This window comes from Lutra lutra, chromosome 3 (genome assembly GCF_902655055.1).
Source record: "Lutra lutra chromosome 3, mLutLut1.2, whole genome shotgun sequence".
NCBI lineage: Eukaryota > Metazoa > Chordata > Mammalia > Carnivora > Mustelidae > Lutra > Lutra lutra.
Window position 1 is genome coordinate 3,490,583 of NC_062280.1, and position 22,765 is coordinate 3,513,347.

The window sequence follows — 22,765 nt, forward strand, 5'->3', positions numbered from 1 at the left end:
GTACTGCCTTAAATAGGTGCCATAAAAATCATTACAAGGTTGGACAGTCATTTAGTTAAAGTATTTTTCAGTCGCTTCCTTAGTAAGTTTATAAGAGAAGTAGTTAAATTCACATGCCTTTAAATGATTTTTCGATGCCCCCCAAATCTGAATGGAAATTACTTAACATTAGGTTTATGTAAAAGTTTGGATTATTAAGTTTAGCTATAAGTAACTTAACTCAAGTTACTTATTCATAAGATATTCGTTTCAATAATTAGATCATTACTCTGTCTTGCAAGAAGAACTCTGGAGAAAGTTAGCCCAAGGCTAGCATGCTGGTTTCATCATCATCAAAGATCTGGCTGCTTTCAGCTTTTGGCCTTACACTGTTAAGACAGGAGTCTCAGCTCAGGGATTGCAAATGAGTATATCCACACCCCAAAAAGTAGGATGGAGAAGGAGAAGGGTGTGCCCTCTTCCTTGTACGAAGACTTCCCAGAAGTTACCATCCTATTTCCATTTAGGTCTCATTGTGAGGAACTTAGTCACATGACCTCATAGCTGTGAGCATGGTTGCAAACTGCGGTCTTCTAGCTGGTCGGCAATATGTCGAGCTTAAGACAGGAGTGTTATGAGTTAGAGAAGAATGATTATTTGGTAGGCAAACAGCAGCCTTCACCTGTTTCAGTAACTGCCATGTGATTAATTTCAAACAAAACCATCTGTTGAGTAGTTATTTAATATATACTGCAAGAAAGTCTGACATGAGCATTAAGGAAGACCAATTAGCAAATTCATTATTTGAAGTCTTGATCACTTATTTTTTCTGGATTTAATAATTCATGATTAAGACACTGTAGCTGGGGATAAAAGCACAGATGCTGAAGTAGACGGCCTGGTTTCCATTTATTAGTTGTCGAACCTTGAGAAAATTGCGTAAGTGCTCTGTGCCTTAGTTTTCTTTTCCATAAGGTGGAGATAAAAAAAATAGTACCGGGGCACCTGGGTGGCTCAGTGGGTTAAAGCCTCTGCCTTCGGCTCAGGTCATGATCTCAGGGTCCTTAGATCAAGCCCTGCGTCGGGCTCTCTGCTCGGCAGGGAGCCTTCTTCCTCCTCTCTCTCTCTGCCTGCCTCTCTGCCTGCTTGTGATCTCTCTCTGTCAAATAAATAAATAAACTCTAAAAAAAAAAAAAAGAATAAGAAAGGAGGGGGCACCTGGGCAGCTCAGTTGGTTGAGCATGTAACTCTTGGTTTCAGTTCAGGTCATGCTCTCGAGATTATGAGACTGAGCCCTGTGTCAGGCTCCATACTGAGCATGGGGTCTGGTAGAGCTTCTCTCCCTCTGCCCCTCCTGCTCTCGCACTCTCTCTTTCTCTCCCTCTCTCTCTCTCAAATAAGAAAGTAAATAAATAAATAAACCTTAAAAAAAAAAGGGAAAAGAAAGCAGTTGGGTATTGGTCAAATTGAATCATAAGTGGTTTGTCTTTCTCCTCTTTCCGTCCCACTTCTTCCTTCTAGTGGACTGTGTGGACGACGGCCCACCCCAGCAGCCCCACAGCCGGCTGGTCTCCTGCTGCCACAGGCTTGTACACATTCCTGCTATCCTTACTCCCAGCGCTGCAGCACGCCTTGCCCAGCTACGGTCCTTCCAAGTCATGCTCCCTAGTAACTTCTGGCTACTTAAAATTGTAAATTGCCCAGATTGGAGCAAAAATGTCATTTACCTGTATATTCCTATTATTTTCTGTTTTTTTTTCCCCCAGATTTTCCTCAAACATTTCCACAAATATGAGAGGATCTATTTTCCCCTCAGAAAAACAATATTTAAGTGAAATTTTGATGAGTAGTTGCATTAAGACTATGTTAAAACAGTTTCTCATCTTTTTTAAATAAAAAATATATTACGGAAGTTTGAGAAAAATAAAAAATTCATACTTCCATTAATCTCTGGCTTTAATTTTTGGTTCTAAGACAATTGCTTCCATGGTTGTCATTTCCTTTGCAGTGGGAGGGGATGAGGCGTGGAGGGGTGCCTGGGTCGGTTGGTTATGCATCTGACTCTTGATCTCAGGGTTGGGAACTCCAGCCCCATGCTGGGCTCCACACTGGGTTCTATGTTGGGTGTGGAGCCGACTTGAACAAGTAAAGAAAGAAGGCCTGGAGGAGAACATGCACCTCGGTACGTCTCTGGGCAAACGTGGCAAACTGCATATCCTCCTCTTGCTTCTGTTTTACTGGCAAGAAGCTACTCAAATGACAAGATCTGGATTCAAGAGTGGCTGGGAAATGTGGTCCACAGCTGGGGTCCCCCTGACAGGTTAAAGCTAGAGGTAGGGCTCTGTTACCGAGAGAAGAAAGGAGAGAAGAAGATGGCGTTAGCAGTCTTCACCATGCAAATGTGTCGTAGAGTTGCAACATAGTAAAAACAATCTTATTTTGCTCTTGACTTTATATCAAAGCTTTTTCTACATCACAACGTGATCTTCATAATGACAAAATGAGAAATAGTTTCATAGTAGCTTATTGAATGTCTAATCAATAAATTCTTTAACTCCTTCCTATTATTGAAAATATAGACTCTTTCTAGTTCCTCTGTGTTGTAAACAACGTCACAATCGATCTCTCCAGGACTGTAATTTTTTCATCTTTTTGACATGATTCCCTGAGGATGAATTCCCGGAACTAGGATTACCAGGTCAAAAGAGTGTGTGAACAGTTTATGATCCTTAATGTTTTCATTCCAAACTGGTTTTTGAGGAGCCAGTACCGAGTTGTTCCCAAAGGAAATGTGCACTTTTTTCTTCTATGAATGTGGGGAGAGAGACATAGTCACATGGCATATCCTTGTGGGTAGAGTATTTTCAGTTTTCAGGGCCTGGCTGGAGTGATCAGGAGACACAAAACTTGGGTTTGAATCTCTTCCTCTGCCACTTCCTAGCTATGTAGCTGTAGGCAAGTACTTAGTTTCCCAGTGCCCCTGGATTCTTTATTCCAAAATTGAGGATAAAAATATTTCCCTTATGAGATTGTGAGGTAAACGTTAAGGCTACTGACAAGTACTGTCTTATCATCTTCTATGCACACGTTACAAATGTAATCCCCGCTCCCCTGAAGGTAGATATGGCTATGTGACTTTCTGTAGTCAGTGATATAGAAGCAAAAGTCACATATGTCATTTCCAGGCATACATCTTTTTTTTTTTTTTTAAGATTTTATTTATTTATTTGACACACAGAGATCACAAGCAGGCAGAGAGGCAGGCAGAGAGAGAGGAGGAAGCAGGCTCCCCGCTGAGCAGAGAGCCTGATGCAGGGCTCAATCCCAGGACCCTGGGATCATGACCTGGGCCGAAGGCAGAGGCTTAACCCACTGAGCAGCCCAGGCACCCCTCCAGCATACATCTTTTAAAAAAAATTATTTATTTATTTTAGAGAGGGAGTGAGAGAGAGAGAGCAAGCACACATAGGAGGACCAGAGGGAGAAGGAGAGAGACTCTCAGGCAGACTCGGAGCTGAGCACTGAGCCTGATGTGGGGCTCGATCTCACAACCCTGAGATCATGACCTGAGCAGAAACCAAGAGTCGAACACTTAACTGCCTTCACCACCCAGACATCCCACCAGGTGTGTGATTTAAGGCCGTTTGCTGTTTGCCACATTGCTTTTTTCCTCTTTGGCATGTGGTCAAAGTATGTTGGATCATATTAGCTCTTCAAGTGAGTCCTAGAATAAGGATGACACGGAGAGGGGCCCCAAGCCAACCTGTGATGGATATGCAAATGGAGTAAAAATTAAATCTCTTTTTTTAAAACCACTGAGACTTTGGGATTGTCTGTTATTGCCACATAAGGTAGCCTATTCTGACTACTGCAGATTTACTCAGGATTAATAAAGTAATAAGCTTAAGATGTTGGACCTATGGAAGAGCCTCAATATAGGTCCCACACAGCAATGTTACTGCCGTTCACCCAGTGCCCCCCTGCCAGGCTTTCGTATACACTATCTCTGATCTTCAGAACAACCTTGCATATTATAAAAGCCCCCATTTTATAAAGTAGAAAAACAAAGCTCAGAATGGTTAGTGTTTTACCTAACCTCATCCAGCTAGAAAGTTGCAGAGCAGGATTCGAACCTGGTCTATTTCTTCCCATTTTTATCTTTTTTACTTGTTGTGGGCATTTGTTGGCATTATTTTATTGTTACTATTATTATCATTATTATCATTTACAGCACTGTGTGAGGTTCTGTACCATCTTTGTTTATGAACTTTGCATTTATTCCCGCAACAAAACCTCTGTCTTTTTAAACGTGTTGCAAGACAAACAGAAGCTGGACCAAAGGTTCAGCAGCTGCTCTTCAAGCCCCTGCTTGCTCTCCGGAAGAAACCGCACGAACCCCGGTACCTTCTACAGTTTTCTCGGCTTGAATATGCCTGAGAGCAGTTACACTTTATGTGCTCATGAAAAGAAAGAATGGCTTTAAAATTGAAATGGAATGAGTCAGATTAGAATGAGTTGGATTAGATGACTCCAACATTTACGGACTCTTTCTTTCAACAGCTTAAGAAATAATTCACATACCACACGTTTGACCACGTAAAGTTACACTTTGGTGGCTTTTAGTATATTCACAGAGATGTGTATCCATCACCCAATCAATTTTGGAACATTTTCACTACTTCAAAAAGAAATCCTACACCTCTTAGCTGTCACTTCCAACCTCCCACCACCCTTCACCACTCCGTCCAATCCTAGGCAACCGCTAATTTGCTTTCTGGGCTCTGCATCTTTTTATGGCTCCCCACATGGCAGTTTTCCAGAAGCCCCCAACAAATGGTCCTCTCCCTACCTACCACCCCAGTCCCACTCCCAACTCAGCAAAGCTTTTGCTCAATTATTTATTTATTCATTTTTTAAAAAATTTTTAAAGATTTTATTTATTTGACAGACAGAGATCACCAGTAGGCAGAGAGCCTGTTTGGGGGCGGGGGGAAGCAGGCTCCCTGCCGAGCAGAAAGCCCGATGCAGGGCTCGATTCTAAGGTCCTGAGATCAGGACCTGACCCAAAGGCAGAGGCTTAACCCACTGAGCCACCCAGGTGCCCCAATTATTTTTAATTCAAAGCTCAAATTCTGAAATATCTGGTCTAATTTTTTTCTAAAAACTTTGCTTTACTCTACTAAACTTAGAATTTCCTTGCAATGTAATACTCAAGGTTAAAAAAAAAAGGAAAAAATTTTTAAAGCTTTCATCTGTTCATGACTTTATTATCCAGTTTGTGGGGCTTTCAAAATCTTTTCTTCTCTCTCCTCATTCCCTTACCTTTACAGCTTGTTAGTACCTCTAACTCTTTATAGAAAATGCTCAAACAAGAATAAATTAAAATTGCCCTCTTACATGATCCTGGTTTTTAAAAAGCATTGCTTAGGAGAAAGGCAAAAATTTGAAATTAATGGTTAAAAAGAGTGTTAAAGATCATCTGTGAATTTTAGTGACTTACATTCACAATGACTAGGGAATATGTGATTCACTCTCTATAATGCTCAATGCCATGGAAAATTATTGACAGCTTGTTAAATCAGGTTGGATTTATTACTGTGAGACTCTTAGACTCTTTGAATCAGAAGGCTAAAAACAATGATTTCTAAAACTAGTACCAACTTCCAATGTTTGTGGATGGAAAGCAGTCCTGTGCTGATACATTTTACTGATGTTAACTAAAACAGGAAGCATCAGGGTCGCCTGGGTGGCTCAGTGGGTTAAGCCTCTGCCTTCGGCTCAGGTCATGATCCCAGGGTCCTGGGATTGAGCCCCGCATCGGGCTCTCTGCTCAGCAGGGAGCCTGCTTCCCCCTCTCTCTCTGCGTGCCTCTCTGCCTACTTGTGATCTCTCTCTCTCTGTAGAATAAATAAATAAATAAATAATTTAAAAACAAAACCAAACCAAACCAGGAAACAACAAAAGGCAGCTAAACATTAAGAGGGTGGGAGATGGGAGTTATTCCCCAGGAGGGAAGAAATCAATGAAACGTGGGAATGCGTATACAGCCCTGAAGATGGTATTTCTTCCATATACTGAAACAAGGATGAATTACCTAGTGTATGGGGTGGGGGGGTCTGATTCTAGTCTCGACTTGTACTGTGCTGACTTGTTCTTTGTGTTTTGGATACAGGCGGTGTTAGCAACCTCTCGGGCTCTGGTTAGGACAACCACGAAGCCTGGACACGCGCGTCTGAATAAGCACGTCCCAGGGACACGAACAATGCTGACACTGTGGGGCAGGGAGGCAGTCGGGGAGACAGGGTCTGTGAGCAAGGACACCCAGGGGTGGCGGCTTACTGCAAGGGAAAGGCAGGGACTCGTCAGCAAAGAGGGTTTCTTCATCAGTGAGCTCTGCCAACTCTAATTCTGCCCTAACCCTGACGGCCCTAACCCTGACTGCCCGCTCCCAGGAGCACACCTGCAGCAGGGGCAGAGTCAGGGCTGGGACCTCGAGCGGGACGTGCGGGAGCGGGAGTTGGGCCTCGAGGCCGCAGGAGCCACAGGGCACCTGGGAGTCGGAGCCGGCCTTCAGCCCACTGCCTTGGCAGGGAGGGCGGGAGACAGATGAAAAGGAGCTCAGGACATACATGGCGGCTTCTCGAAGGCCAAATCTGCATGTCAGGATTTTATGCTTTGGGGACTCACTGATTTTCTTGTTTTGTTTTGAATATGGAAAAAAAAAAGGAATCACAGATGTTTCTGGCTATTTATTCACATACGTTCTTGTCCCATTGATAGTCTTTTCTGAGATGGTGTATTCCCAGGGGACAAAAACGGCCCCCGCCTCGCTCGCTTGTTCAGTGCTCAACGCGGCGCAGTGGGCTTTGCTTCATGCTTAGTGCACGAACACAGCAGCTGCTATGGAAAGGTCATGTGTTCTTAGAATGGAAGGAACAAAGGTTGTTCCTTTGTTCGTATTGTCCCATTGTCCGTAACCTTTATTTAGCCACTAGAGGAAAATTCACCTCCCCAAGGAATAGTAAGAGACTCGGCAGACAAATCGTTTGCCAGGAAGAGCACTTCTAACCCCAGGGAAGCTGTCACGTACTGCGCAGCCTGGAGACACGATCAACTCAACTATTCGCATTTCACTGACTCAGCATTTTTTCAATCCTCTGTCTCAGGTGATTAACATATATTTAAATATTCGAAGGTTCTGGTGAAACAGAAGCAATCTTATTCTTCTCTTTTATTGTCCTGTCTATGGTCTGTGGGTCTGCCGGGTCCCCTGGCCCCGGGCGACTTGCCCTGGCTATAGGATGTGAGGGATGCGGCCCTGCCGGTGCTGGAAGAGCCTCCAGAGGAAGGACGGGAAAACCTGCCAGGAGTTAGAGGCAAGGAGGAAGGGGTAATTATGCAGAGCCCGTGCTGGCTCCTGCGGGGATGTGAAGAGAGAAAGCAAGAGTTTTCGTAGTTTCCAAAAACAGGACACGCGGCCAGCCTCTTTCCGTGCTCTGTCTTAGCCTGGCTGCGGCCAAACAGGCAGGCACACGCGGGCTGCCTTCGTGCTTGTGACACACTCGCAGAGCAGGATCCCAGCGGCCTTCCCAGGCCCGGGCGGCCCAGCAGGGGAGCTGGGATGCAGTGGGGGCGGGGGGGGGGGGGGGTCAGGAAAGTGAGGAAAACAGAGGAGCGAGGAAGTCGGGGGCGATCCGGGGCTCAGGTGCGGGGAAAGGCCTGAGACTCGCGGCCCTGGGCTGCCTGGATGTGTGTCTGAGCGATGTGGGAGTGTTTGCCGAGGAAGCTGTGCGGCCTGTGTGTGTGCACGACGCCGTCAGGGAGGGGCTGTACTGATGTGGGAGTGGGAGGGTGTGTGCGGCCGGGTGTGGAGTGTGGGCGGAGCGCAGGGGTGGAGAGAAAAGAGCAAGGAGTGAGCTGGGACTTTCATGCAGCGCCAGGAACACCCATTCACGAGGGAGAGTTGCCAGCTGCCAGCGAGTCACATCTCCTTTATGGGAATGGATCAGTTCCCCACAGTGGATTTTGGCCGCAGATCCTACCCCAGGATGTTTGCCAGATGTTTGACCCATGAAGGGAGGAACACAGTTTCTGGGCTTTTACCACACCCTGACCCATGACCTTTCCCAGGGACCGATGTTTTTGCTTGGTGTTATCATACGGTTGGTCACAGAGCAGCAGACGCTCCTGGCCGGCAGTCCGATGAATGGAACAGTAAATTAAAAAGAAATACTTTCTAGTCTTGATTTCATCATGTGCTTTTTGATGCCTTTGGAACTCTACCATAATATTTCTGTGCTTGGTTCTAAAATTTCTTAGTAACAAGGAAGAGTATATCAACCAGCAGAGGGAAATGTGTAGAATTAATCATTGCAATGACTAAATAATTATAAAGACTGATGGGTGACAAATTTTAATCCAGTTTGAGAAAGAACTTGTACTACTTCGAATTGTTCAAAAACAGAAGATACTGGCTTAGAAGGAGGTTTCATGTCATTAGAGGTATCTAAACGGAGGGAAGACGGCCAGCTCTTGGGAGTTTGGGGGAAATCCAGCAGCAAACAAGATGTGTACTTAAGGTATGTTGAAGAGTCATGCAAAACTCTGAGATACTGTAATTCTAGAACTATACAGTACTTTAAACGACGCGGAATCATTTCACATATTAAGGTGCTTTAGATAGGCAAAAACCAAGGCATTAAATGATGGACTAAGACTGTCCCTGTGTTTAGCACTGTGAGGAGACAGGCTGGATGTGTGGCCTAGAGGCAGAGGGACCTTGAGGCCCGAGTCTCCCACAGTAGCCCCCAGGCAAATTAAATACAGAGAAGGCTGTGCTATACATCAAGAAGTGCCAATAAAAACAGGCCAGAACTCTTTTTTTTTTTTTAAAGATTTTATTTATTTATTTGAGAGAGAGAGAGAGCGCAAGAGTGTACAACGCTGGAAGGAGAGAGACCCCCAAGCAGACTCCACACGGAGCTCAGAGCAGATGCAGGGCTCGGCCCCAAAGATCACGACCTGAGCTGAAAGCCTGGGTTGGATGCTCACCTGCGGAGCCACCCCCAAACAGGCAAGAGCTCTTACCAGTCATTCCTTAATAGCCTCTGCTCCTAAGAGTGACCCAGCAACTCAGCACAGCTCTGGGAGAACGCCGATCTTCTCTTCGGTGACAGAAACTCACGGATGTCGGCTGACCACCGGGTTCAGATACGGACGAGGTGTTTGTTTGAGAGATGGTGCGAAGTCTTGGAGCCTCCTCAGCTTCCAGGCACCGTTGATAAGGTTTCCCAAATGTTCACAGTCACCTGGGGGCCTCCTGAAGGGCAGACACTAATTCAGCAGGGCTGGGATGAGGCCCAAGGGTCTCTGCTTCTAGAAGATGCTGATGACGTTTGTCCACAGGCCCCTTGGAGAAGCAAGGCTGCCAAAATGGGCTGTCAGGGAAGTTTAGTCACATATTTTAGCCACATATTTTCTTGGGCATCAGGGGGATAAGAGTTCATTCTATCCCATCCACGGAATCACAAAAGTAGTGGGATAAAAGGAGTGAAGCCTCGTGATGGTCTCCACAAACCATAATCAGACTCTTCTTACGGCCCCAAAAGTTATTATGTGAAGGAGTGTGAGATCTGCGTGGGCTGGACTGGGGTTCACATAGGGCAGTGATAATATTAAGATCTATTAGGATAAATGTTAGGAACTGCCTGGGAATTATACTGTCAAGTAGATGAAGTTTGTTTTCGTTTCCTCTTACCCATTTGTCTCTATTCTTAGAACATGCTTTTCTTAGGATGGCCCTCTTAGGGAACTTTTACCTTTTCTCTCAGGATTTTGACCTCAAATAATTTTCTTAATCTCCTTTAAGGAATCAGATGGTAAAGAATTTAACACTCCCAGAGAATGTGAACGTTCCCAGGGAACTCCAGAACTTCAAGACACAAAAAGATAAACTCTATCCACAATATGGCAGACCCTATGGCAGGTAGAAAAGTACAGTCTAACAGAGCACTGACTGAAGTCGCCTTTTGCTTCCTTTACCAGCTGACCTTACTCAGGATAAAAGGAGTGGGGAGAAGTGGCAGTATTGGAAGAGTCCCGAGAACGGTCCCACGCTAACCCATCGGGACTTAGAAGGTCAGAGAGTGAAAGTCTTGGTCCAATGGAAAAGCACTTGAGGACATGAATCAGCTCAGACTGTTAACCATTTATTTATCTTGCATTGATGAATCAGAAATAACTGGATTCCGCCCCGTTTCTCAGCTTAGAATAGATAGTAACTGACGTTACGCCATGTATTTTTAACTGTACCAGAATTCTAAGAATTGTCTGCGTCAACCATTCACAGCTTAGCTCTCCAGCAGTACTGTCCATCCAGAGCACAATTACAAACTCAAGGATTATGCAAAACATTCCCTGAGCAGACAAACGGGTGTCTGAAATTCATAGGTGCAAGTGCATGAGAGCTAATGGTCTTAGTGTTCATATAATCAACATCCCACTTAGTGTCAGTAATTCATTACCGAAATCAGATATCCTCTATAAACAAAGCTGACTGGAAGCCTGTTTCTCATTATTTTAAATAGGAAAAATTACAATGTGTTACACATCAGCCCTAAACCACCAACAAATTTCTTAAAAGGCAATAAAAACATAGTAAAATGTGTATAGTACACGTTATGATATAAAAGGACTAAACAACGCTTGCTGGTCATCAAAGAATCGACCCCATTTTCAACAGCTGCTTTGTATGCTGTGATGCCTCTGAGCACAGTGACAGAAAAAATCACCTCTGTTGACAATGTACACTTTTTAGTGTGTGCATGTGATTCTGACTTTCTAATTATATTTCTTTTCCTACATATTGCTTTTTTAAAACATTCTGTTGAGTTTTGAGTATGTAGATATGCATTTTCCCATAAGACGTCATCCAAAAAATTATTTATATGTTTGTAACCTACAATTATGTAACACAAATTATATATAATATAGAACATATATGTAATATATATATATATATACATATATATATATATAAAATATCACACTGTGAAGTTGGATGTCAAAAACCAAGAGATAATTCTATGAGAAAAATGCTAACTGGGGAGCCGTTTGTGGCATATGGCTAGGGGTATGCTAGAGTCCACTTACAGTAGTTCATAAGAACCAATTGTTAAATTTTCAGGAATTTAGCCAGCTGACTGATATCACACTGGTAACTTGAAATTGGCCATGGTGGGAGTATTTATACCACAAGAGTAGGCAAATGATACAAATCAGGGACTCCTCCCACCCCCAGGAGAGCCGGTTGCTAAGCATTTACCAGCTGAGTTACCACTGAGTATGCCTATACGGTATTTCATCAAATGTAAGATATCATTGGTTGTCGGGTGGACTGGAGAATTATAGTAAGGATTTGCTAGGCTTATATCACAGTAAAAAAAAAAAATTCCCAAACCTCACTGGCTTACGCAGTGAGAGTTTATTTCATGCTACAGTGAGGTCACGCATGTGCTGCTAAAGTCTCCGTCACCTCTCTCAGAGGCTTCGGGGTTTCTTGTGCTGACAGAAAAGTCATTTCAAAGTCAAGACCTGGTTTTTAAATGCTTTGATCCAGAAATCACACCAGACACTTTCTACCAGTATCCCTCTGGCCAGAATTAGTCACATGCCACGACCTACTTTAAAAAGCCCTGGGAAATACAAATTGGTTAAAGTATTCGCTAAAACTTCTGCATATTTATTTACTTAAAGATTTTATTTATTTGAAAGATAGTATGAGCAGAGGGAGGGGGAGAGGTATGGGGAGGGGGAGAGGTATGGGGAGGGGGAGAAGCAAACTCCCTGCTGAACAGGGATCCCAATGTGGGGCTCGATCCCAGGACCCTGAGATCATGACCTGAGCCGAAGGCAGAAGCTTAACCCACTGAGCCCCCCAGGCACCCTTAAAACTTCCACGCATTTAGAAGCTGGTTCTTCTGGATCACTTTGGATTCAGAGTCACTGGTCATCTCTACAGAGCAGCAGACACTGTGCCACCAAGCACACGAGTAAGGTGGGATTTCTTAAGTGGCTGCACTACTGTCTCTAACACTTGTTTCCAAATCAGCGGCACAAACTGGGTATAAAGTTTTCACTCTGGAACTGCTGTTCACAGAAAAGCTTTCCCGTCACCGGGTTTATACTCCCACCTCAGGTATTCCCAAATGACGGGTCCAGAGCTGCGCCGTTGTCCAGTCCAGCCTCGGCAGGAACCCCCGAGTCCCTCTACCTTCAGCCAGGTCGGCCGCAGTGGACTCATTTCTCACGGATGCAGGCGGTTGTGTCACGAAATCTGCTGGGCTGAACGTGACTGTAAGAAGCCGTGGTTTTAAGACGTGTCCTGATATCATAGAGGTTGAAATATAAAAAATAAAATAAAATAAGTGCATTATAGAATCATTTAAATATCATACTTAACTAAGGGGGAACCTGGACTAAAATTCGGCTTTAAACATTTTTGAAAACTGGATGAGCAGAAGGAAGAAGAAAAGCACAGTGACTTCAGAGCTATAAGCAATTTCTTTCTTCTCAAGGGATGGCAGCTGGAATTCACCTTCAGGATGGAAAGTTCTTTAATTTGGGGAAAATAATCAGAATGAGTCATTTAGGTGTTCAAACTTAAGCAAATGCCTTGTCTTAAATTGGTGATGCTGAGTTGCTGCACACTGTGTAACTCAACACCAAATGCTTGTTGTGTTGCCTGTACAACTGTGTGACTTTAGACTATATTGTGCCTCAGAAGCATCACTTACTCACTTAGAGGTTTCCATGCATCCTTGTTCAGAAGCAAAATCTGGAGGCTACATGAGGGATAAGCGTGCAGACCTCATGCAAACAGACATACCACTCGAAGGAGCTCGGCAGGTCTGGACTCAGCAGGCCCGGACTACCAACATCTGTGGGCAATATAAGGTTGAATCATTTAGAATGTATTAATGTTGGGCTAATGTGTTTTGATGCATTACCTTACTGGGAACCATGGGACAAGTTCACGATTCTGCTGGTCTGTCATCTTAGGAAAAGTAGTAAGATACTGGGACCAACAAGTGAAGATTGGAGAAGTTGGCTTGAACCAAAAGGAGGAACATCTCCTTCACATCTCTGGAGCTTGGCTGTGGGTTTGTGTTTGGAGTTGTGGATATCTCTGACCTGCCTCTGTGGTGGAGTGAGCTGGGCAGGGGTGGGAACAAAATGGGTCTGAGCCTCCCTGAGTTCAGGGGTCAGCAAGCTGGAAGCCAAATCTAGCAGCAGGTCTATAATGTCCTTCTCCTCTGCTATTCCTCAACCTTCCAGGAGGCTTGCTGATAGTGCAGCCTGGTCTCTGGGGGCGTCAGTGAGATAAGGGCGGGTCTGTCTCACAGCTGAGATGACATGACACAGGAGAGAGTGGGGCACTTTCCTCTGAAGTCAAAGAGGTGGGGGCAGCATATTAGGAAGGAAAGGGTTTTTTCTGGAAGTCTACTCATAATAGTGAGAACAGAAGCCTGAAGTGAAAGGAAGAAGGTCAAAATTTGTATTTCAAGTAAGCACAAGGTCGGCCTGGGTGGTTCAGTCGGTTAAGCACCTGACTTTGGCTCAGGTCATGATCCCAGGGTCCTGGGATCGAGTCCCGCATCTGGCTCTCTGCTCAGTGAGGAGCCTGCTTGTCCTTCTCCCTCTGCCCCTCTCCTTGCTCATGCTCCCCGCCCAAATAAATAAATAAATAAATAAATAAAATCTTAAAAAAAATAAAGCAAGCACAAATATTCAGAGAAATGACAACAAATAAACACAACAGCTCCATGGGACCGGGTTAGAGTCAACCAGAGCCCACCCATCTCGTCTGACACCCTGGCCCCTAAGATGCGCGTCTCTTACAGCCAGGATGATACTGTGTGTTCTCTGTGAAAACCCCAAGTACTCAAACTCACAAGGTTAAGTTTGGCAAACTGTCTGAGATCCCGTCAATGTTCACACAACCATGGAGAGAGATTTTTATACAACGTGTTAATATAAAGAATATACATAAGATACGGTAGCTTAACTCTCAGATATTTGGAAAACTTAGGTGTTACAAGGGTAGATTTCCCGGAGAAACCTGGATGGTCAGAGACTTGCTTACTCAGTCATGGCACTGGCGCTATAGGACAACTCAGTATTTTCCCTGAAAGCATTTGGAGACGTTCCCTGTGTGTTTCTAACAATGCTCTAACAGCTCATATGAATCTAACAAGCATGAATTTATCTAAATCTTTCTTTATCCTATTTATATTTGTGGACTTTGCAACATCTTGAGGATAATGAGTTCCATATGTTTACTACCCACTGTATAAAGTAATGCCATCTTTTATTTATCTTTAAACTACTTTCATAGAATCTCAATGGGTGCCCTTGGGTTTTTAGCATTCCAGGATTTGAGGACGTTCTAACTCCAGGGCTGAAGCCAGCACAGACAGGCAGGGCTTTATGAAGATAAGAAAAAACAGCCCGTCTGGCACCAACTGTAGGAATGGGTACTCCATCTTTCAGGCAGATGTGGCCTCGTTCCAGGTTCATGGTTCAGTGAGCAGAACGTGGCAGGATGTCAGGCCCCGTGCGGTCCCTGCTCTGCCCGCCCCCTCCTCACATTGCCCTTGGCCAGGTGCCCTTGCCGTGCACGCAGAGCTAACTGGTTCAGTGGTGTGTAGCAGCGCTGGGCCTCGCCCCAGCCACAATACCCAAATTCACAGATTTCGATAATAAACTCTCTCAGGTACTAACCTTCCTGCCATATCTTAGTCTTCCCGTTGACTCCCAAACCAGAGCTACTGACCCTTCTCTGCCTTTCTGGGGACGTGGGGCTCAGGCTGAGGAGCAGCCCAGGCACTCCCTTCTTCTCTGGGCCACGGAGACCCAGTGAGAGTCCACAGCACACCCTCGGGCTTTGGGGCAGCTACAGAGCAGAGGCCAGAGGAACAAGACAGTAACAAATGTCATTTCCAGGGTTTCAAATGGCTAATGTGGAGATGATCATCTTAGAATCATAGTTTAGACTTTAGACTAATTTGCCCTAGACTCTCTGTCTGCTTGCTGTCCACATAGAGTTCCCGGATCCTTTCTCTCCGTTTTCAAGCTTGACGCGGGCTCTCTTCATTTGATCTGTACCAGCTGTGGTACCACCTGCCACTTTTCAGATTTCATTCTCTATTTCCTTTCACAAAACACATTCAAGTTCTAAGTAATACAAGAACTAGCAACAAGGATAATACAACTTAAGAAAAAATACCTAGGATCATTAGTTTACCCCCTCCTTAAAAAAAATCTCCAGGCCAGTTCTCCACTCATCGAGCCCAGTGCCTGCCTGACACTTGGTGGATACTCCGTGAAGGGAGGAATGACTACAGCTCCCTTGCAGTCAGTTTTGTTCTGGTTTCATGTGTTGGTGTATAGGTATTTGCAAGGCCCTTGGTCTCCTTTCCACCTGGCGGATGCTGACCTTGAGAGACGCATGAGTTACGTAATCAGATCCTTCTGGAATGCTGGCTACAGCCCCTGGTCATCCGGTGAAATTTAATTGTTCAGCTTTCTCTTTTTTCAGAGATTTTATTTATTTACTTGACAGATGGAAATCACAAGTCGGCAGAGAGGCAGGCAGAGAGAGGAGGGGAAGCAGGCTCCCCGCTGAGCAGAGAGCCCGATGCGGGGCTCGATCCCAGGACCCTGAGATCATGACCTGAGCCGAAGGCAGAGGCTTAACCCACTGAGCCACCCAGGTGCCCCAGTTGTTCAGCTTTCTTTCATCCCAGGTCTCTGTTCCCATATTTAAAATATATCAGGTATTTCAAAAACTAACATTTCCTTTTCAATTGTGCCCACTGATTAAATGCTTACGTAATTTACCCTTCTACTTCTACTATAGGAGGAGTTTTCTGGGGAGAAACGTTCTATACAAACCTCAGCTAATAAAGGTTTTTATCCTAAGCACTTTTCTCTTCAATGGAAAACTCTGCTATTTTCAAATTATTTAATAAAATTTTAAAAATTAATGTAAAAAATTTTAAACACGTAGAGTCAAAAGTAAAAAGAACCCCATCGTGTGCTCATCAGCCTGCTTCAACCGTCTTCAGCAGCTTTGGAATCTAAGCCGGGTTGGTTGGTTGGTTTTGACACGCCCTGACTTCTACGGTCCCTTCTACTCCTGAAAGTCCAGGTTCTTCCAGCTCTTGTGGAGGGTTTTGTTTTCACGTCTTGTGGCGGGTCGAATATTTATGATCTCATAAGCTCCCAATGTCTCCGCATAGATCATCCACAGAATGACGTAGGCCGCGGCCGGGCGCGCGCCGCTCCCATGGTGCTAATTGCCAGGCGTTTCTCCACCTGCGCTCGTGTGAATGAGGCATGACTTGCCCTTTGTTGCCTTAACGCGTGTTTGTACGGCAAAGGCCTTGAAAGTGAGAGGTAACAGGGATACTCACTGACTGCGAGGGAAAGCCTCTGGTTTCCTACGCTCAGGACTCATCCCCCGTAACACAGCCTGCTGCTTGGACTGATGTCACCCGGCCTGTTCTCATCACCCTGCCGCAACTGGGACTTGGGGAACTGAGGCAAAAATGCCCCTGCTCTGGCTGTTGCGTTTGCTGTGCGCCATAACCGCCTTCGCCTCCGACCTGGAACTCTCAGGGTCTTGGCCCAGCCGCTGTCGTTCGGTGCCGTACTGACTTGCTGGCTGGCAAGGAGGGCAGGTGTCAGACCCGTCCCAGTTCTTGACAGTTTGGGCCACGATGGTGGGGTGCTGGCGAAAACAAGGCTTTCCGGAAGAGGACAGAGGAGTGCCTCACAGCCAGCTAACAGGATTTGAGCGAAGTCCATGGGAATCGGTAGTGAACGGACTAAGTTATATGGCCAACCAGGAAGCAGATGTTCGTCTGCCTGTTTTGCTTTGTTGCCTGATGAGACAAGGAACGGGAAAGGGGGTTGCAGGCTGAATGTCAGAGAGCTGCGCGCCCAGAGCCTGGCTCGTTGGCTACCTTCCGGCGGACGGGGAGCTCCTTCCCCAGCAGAGGGCTAACCTCACATCTGCCCCACAGTAACAGCTGGTACCAAGATTTACCCTGGGCCGGCGGAAGTTTCCACCCCGTTCAGACATGTTACATACATGTACGGCCACATGGTGCGTGAAAGGAAGGAAATTTGCTACCGCAAATTTCTGGATCCAAAGCCCAGACAAGTCAGTCATTAGAGCTACGACGGGTGGCCTGGGAGCTGAGGGGTGGGTTCTGTAATGGTTATCCGGGAGGACAGTGACAGCTGTGCTTTCTGGAGTCAAAGCCTCGGAAGCCTGTAAGGCCAGCTCTAGGTCCCTGCGGAGAGGACAGCCAAAAGGTCTCAGGACCTTCTTTGCGGTGAATCCTGGCTACCATGACGGAGCACCGGCCTTCGTCGGGAGGTTTTCCCGAGACAGAGAGACTCTTGTGGAAACCATTTACGAAGCGTTGACGAAGATCCAGGCTCTTCCTGCTCTGGGTTGGGTTTATAATGTTGATGGCTGAGAACGAGGAAATGATCTCTGTCTATCCTCTCTGACCTCAGTCACATTAAGTCGAAACCGTGAGCAGTGGGGGCTGATATTTCCTTATCCCCATGGAGGATTAAAGGCCACGAGCACCCATTTCGGGAAGCTGGGGAATCTTGGAGTGAATTACAGCTTCCGAGGCTCCGATGGACGCGGGGGCCCCGGTCACCATCCCACCTGCAGGTGTGCACGGAGAGGCGCAGACCCACCGCGGAGCCGGGCAGGGCTCAGAGCAGGGGCAGGCGCGAGCCTGAGGGTTCAGTGCGTTGTTGCTGCTGCTGCTGCCACATCTCGATGTCACTAAGAACCGCTGCTTGTGCGTCTCTGTTCCATGCGCACCAGAGAGAACCCCCCGACCGAGAAGAAGGAGCATAGAGAACGCTAATGTGACCCACAAACATTTTTTGTGGCGCCAGGGAATTGAGATGCCCTTGGAGACACACTAGGAGCGTACCGGGGGCCTTGGCATGCGAACGAGACCCGTCCTGCTCTTCGAGCGCCGGCGGAAGCTGTGCCTCAGCCCGCAGCACGGATTCAGCGCTGCGGCCGGTACGGCAGCCGCAGCTGAATGCGGGCGCTAGTGTGCGCGAGTCAGCGTTTAGCAAGCACCTGCCGCTAATGTCCGGAGCCTTCGTTATGAAATGTCCCGTCACCGGGCAGGTCACAAGGCTCAGTTCAACCACTGACGTGCATTACCACACCCCTGTCATCAGAGGTGACCAAGAAACCCTGACAGAATTCAGGCACCTGCTGACCGAGTTGTTTCTTGAAACTCTGGGAGTGGATTCCCAACACTCACTTTTTCTGTCAGTCAAGGAGAAGCTGCCACGTCTTGACGACAACCCCCAAAAGGATGCTCGTGCTGGACACTGAGTAGCCGGAGACAGCATGCGCCTCGTCAGGGGAAGCCGTCTGGTTCTTCCCACGGGCAGACTTGCAAACAACCACCTTTGACGGGGGCCCCCACGAACAGGCTGCGTTGGAAGCTGTCTGGAAAGTTGTGACAGCGCCTCTCGCTTGGGAACCCGTAACTCTAGGGACCCCTCTCAGTCCCCAGTCTCTGCGGCTGATGGTTTGGTTAACCAGAGCATCCAGCAAAGGGAGGCAGCCTCCGCCAGAGACGCTCCTTCGAGGTTCTGGATCCATTACCTTCATGATGTGACGATCGGGACAACTGCTCTGGACAAAGCCTATTAGCTTGCTACTATGTCCTTCCGGAAACCGAATGCTGACCCATGGAAGCCTCGTGATTCTCTGACATGACAATCCTATTTTTGGGTGCATCAACTCAGATTCAATGACTAAGTAAGGGGGACAGGCCCAGCAAGCTTCGCTCATCCAGTGGAAACGGCAAGAATGCGGCCAGCGTGGCCTCAGCGGCTTCTAGTCTTCACCTACTCTTTTGGGGATAACCGTCCCCCATTAAGCCAACTGAAGCTGAGTCCCCCGCTCTACAGGGCCCTTAAATCACAGCACTTCCCCCACCTGCCTTGGCCTGATGGGCCCCTGGGGTGTAACCCGGTGCTGCTCACGGGACTGCCACGGTTGTTCCATTCCAGTGCCAGCGATGCGGACCCCAAATAAACAAAGTTGCCCTGAGCATTGGGCTGAGCTCAAGGCTGTTCTTACAGGTCTGGACAATACTACCTGTGAAGAACTCTTACATTTTTACTGATTCTTGGGCCATTGCCAGTGGTTTAGCTATTTGATCTGCCAGTTAGAGACTAAAGACTGCAGAGTAAAGACACCCGCCTTTGGGGCTGCAAACTGTGGGAACAGACAGGGGCTGCTGAAGCGGCCTGGGTGAAACCCAGGCTGAGAGTCTGTTCTCTGCTCACACTGACGGGATTCAAGTTGCTAGGCCTGTACGGCCCAGATTTCTGCCATCCCTGCCTGGATCCATCACCACCCTAGACGTGGAAACGCATCTAGCGTCAGAGAGGGGCATAAATTAAAGGCTTCTGTGTTTCTGATGCAGAGGCCATAGCTGCCTGCCAGGCTTGAACTCCTGCCAGAAGCTGACTCGTTTGTCTTGTCATCAGGGAGGACACATCACCTGGGGCATCCACCCCACCCACTCTGGCAGACTGCCTGTGTTAGACCTTTCATTCGCTCAGACCTACCCACAGGACCTCGCTTCTGTGGTTTCTTTTGCAGGTGATGGTGTTTCTGCTCTAGGGTGGTCGGCCCACTCTGGCCATGCTGCTGTGACCCTTGAACCCATCTACGTACAGTTTCCGGCCGTCTGCAGTGTTGGTGGTCTGACAATGTGCGCCTCCGATCACAAGCCACTCAACAGTGAGCTGATAGTCAAGGTGTCTCAGGGACCTTTCAGGCTCCCTGACATCCTGGCTGAGCACTGGAATGGCTCCGTAACTGCCTCAATAATGCCTCTGACACCCCCCTTCATCTCTTCCTGGTCCCCACGCATTGGGATGACAATGTGATCACTGAACACAACCTCCCCGGCAGGAGATAATTTCCTCTCAGCTGCTGCCTGGGTAGTGATTAGGATGCAAGGAGTACAAAGTCATATAGTTCTAGTTAGGAAATTTAGGACTCTACTCTGGCCATTCCCAGTTAAGATGCTTTTACTTTTCTCCTAATGGCAAACCCAGGACAGCCCGGTTGGTTCCCCTCTGGTTGCTGCAAATAATAAACGGTGTTTTGGCTCTGATTTCTTATTTTCCTATTTCTTCTACTAGAATAAGTGAAGTTATAGTGGGTGAACGTGTTAGCTTGCAAGTAGGGTACGGTACCAGACTCTGCGTTGATCTTGACACAGTCCCTACTGGGAACAGCGGTCTGGAAACCATACTCACAGCGTTAGAGCTCTAAGAACTGATGCTTGAGTTTTACCTTTCTGCCTCATGTTGCTGGACTGAGAGTGGGAGCTCCGTTACATGCTCTTACGGACTCCACAAGATTAAGCTGAGAACATTTTGACAAAAAAAAAAAAAAAAAGGGAAATGAGTAGGATTCAGGGACTGTTTCCTTAATATTACCATACAGGGGAAGAAACTGTGTATTTTCTTTGCCAGTTGCTATCACACTTCTGAGAGTCCCAGGTGTGATGATCTGTGTGAGAGCGCGTGTCTTAATGACCTGTCCCTGGCGGTGCCACAATGTGCACAACAAATAATGTAATTACAGTAAAGAGTGTGCGCAGCTCCAGTCCAGTTGCCAAATGGAACTTTTACTACGGTTGCCGATAGCCATGCATGTGTTTAAAGAATCTGTTGTGAAAGCTCCTCTTGTCTTTATATTGTGATTCTGCACCCCTGCAGGGAGGCTGTGGGTTCACAGGTCCCCGACACAGGAGGAACAAGGACGGGGACAGTGTTAGTTCGCACCGTGTGCGTGTGTGAGAGCGTGTGCACGGGCACGTGCAGCCCTTCAGAACATTCCAATGCGCTCAAACCCCAGCAAAGGGGAAGGGTGGTTTTCTCATTCCCTAAGAAAGGTTGCTGCAGTCACCAGAGAGCCCAACCTCGGAAGGTCTTGTTTATGTAGGCAGGGGACACGTTTTCAGACGCGTGTGATGGCTGTTGTCTGCAGGGAATTTCACAAAGCTTAGGGGTCTAGAGACCGAAGCTGGCACAAAGACAGCCCTGGAAATGATCATGGGCCACCGGACTGCGGTACTGGCTGCGGCTGGGGACTCTGTGTCTGACTCAGTAAACACTGACTGTGCGCCTGCTGTCAGCAGGTGTCGTACTGGACACTAGGGTGACACTCGAGGAGGGCGCAGGAGGCTGGCCAGGCCGACGCCAGCACCCGCAGCCTCCCCAACCCCACTCCCGGCTCGCGTGTGCCATTCTTCCCGGAGTCTCCCGGCTTCTACACACGAACACTTCACTGGAGGGAAAACAACTGTAACTTGGCCATGGCGAGGCCTCTGAGAGGTTAGGGGTCGTCTTTCCTGGGGGGGGGGGGGGGTCTCCTTTAACACGTGAAAACCCTTCGGAACCTCCCTTTGCCTCACTTCCCTCCTGGCCCCTCCGGAGTCTATACCCGCCGCCCTCCAGACCCCGAGCAGCAGCTCTTTCTGCCCACAGGTCCTGTCCCTGCGCTTTCTGAGAACCACCGTCCTGCACCCAAGTCATCCCAGGGGATCCTTCTTGGTCGTTGGCTCTGCACCTCACCGCACGGAGCCTCTCACCTGTATTCCAGCGGCCCGTCACCCCCGTCACGCCGGTCACCCCCGTCACGCCCGTCACCCCCGTCACGCCCGTCACCCCCGTCACCCCCGTCACCCCCGTCACGCCCGTCACCCCCGTCACACGGATGCTGAAGTGCTGGCCCATGGGGGCGTGGGTCCCGTAAACCGACCGTAAACCGGTCGTTCCTCTTCGCGTGGGTGTGCAGGACCCTGGATGGGAACGCAGAGGGAAGTGGTCTGCTCTGCCCGGGGTTAAAAAGAAAATCGAGAGCGGACAGTGGCTTGAGGTCCCCCGTGTAGGGGGCAGAAACGCGGCCGTCGGAGCACGGGGGGCCGGCGCCTGGTCAGAGTCCTCGGCCTGCGTGTGACGTAAGCCCAACCGTCCGCGACCGCTTCTCGGGAGGGGACGGAGCAGGAAACCTTGTCACGTCTGGTTTCTTTACCGCTAAAACAGGAGCGAGGGCGCTGATGCCGTTTGGGTGTTACTGGTGCAGCGCAGGTCCGCAGCCGACGGCCAAGAAACCTCCGAGGTCTTCGGTGCAGAAACGGTGGTTTGATTAAAGCTTGGGGACAGGCCCCCCGGGCCGCAGGGCCTCACCGGGGCTGTGAGGAGCGGCCGGTCGCGTCCCAGGGGTTGGGCCGGTGAGGAAAGACGGAGGTTCCGCAGGACCCTGCTCTGCTCCCAAAGACCCTCCGGACACGGACGCGCGAGGCCCGTCGTCGTCCAGCCACGGCCGGTCCTTCCTTTCCTGGTACGACATTGGCCTTCAGACAGCGGGGGGTTCCCTGGAGGAAGGTCACAGGGACCCGCAGGCCGGGAGTCAGCAGGGGGTCGCGCGTGGCTGGTCCTCGGCCCCCTCGGCAGCGGCTCCGCCCGGGAGAGGGGATGGAGGAAAGAACAGTCCGGAGTGTCCCGGGGCGGGCCGGGTGCTCCCGCCGTGGTCGCCCTCCCCGCGGACCTTCTGCCCCGGGGCCAAGCGATGCACAAAAGCCCAAGGACCGGTTTCCGGGGCGATCAGGGGCTCGTTCTTTCAGGCGCTCGTTGCAGGTTC

General features: G+C 48.1%; 1 protein-coding gene across 1 annotated transcript in view; it reads right to left on the reverse strand.

Annotated features, from left to right (window-relative positions):
• LOC125094959 (translation initiation factor IF-2-like) overlaps positions 1–21,858 on the reverse strand; it is a 52,930-nt gene extending 31,072 nt beyond the window's left edge. Inside the window, exons 1-4 of the mRNA XM_047720637.1 lie at positions 21,714–21,858; positions 18,006–18,128; positions 17,682–17,728; positions 16,631–16,771 (exon numbers count right to left, since the gene is read on the reverse strand). Of these exons, the coding sequence (XP_047576593.1) occupies positions 16,631–16,771; positions 17,682–17,728; positions 18,006–18,128; positions 21,714–21,858 (456 nt within the window). The remainder of the gene's footprint in view (positions 1–16,630; positions 16,772–17,681; positions 17,729–18,005; positions 18,129–21,713) is intronic.
• Positions 21,859–22,765: the final 907 nt, after the last annotated feature.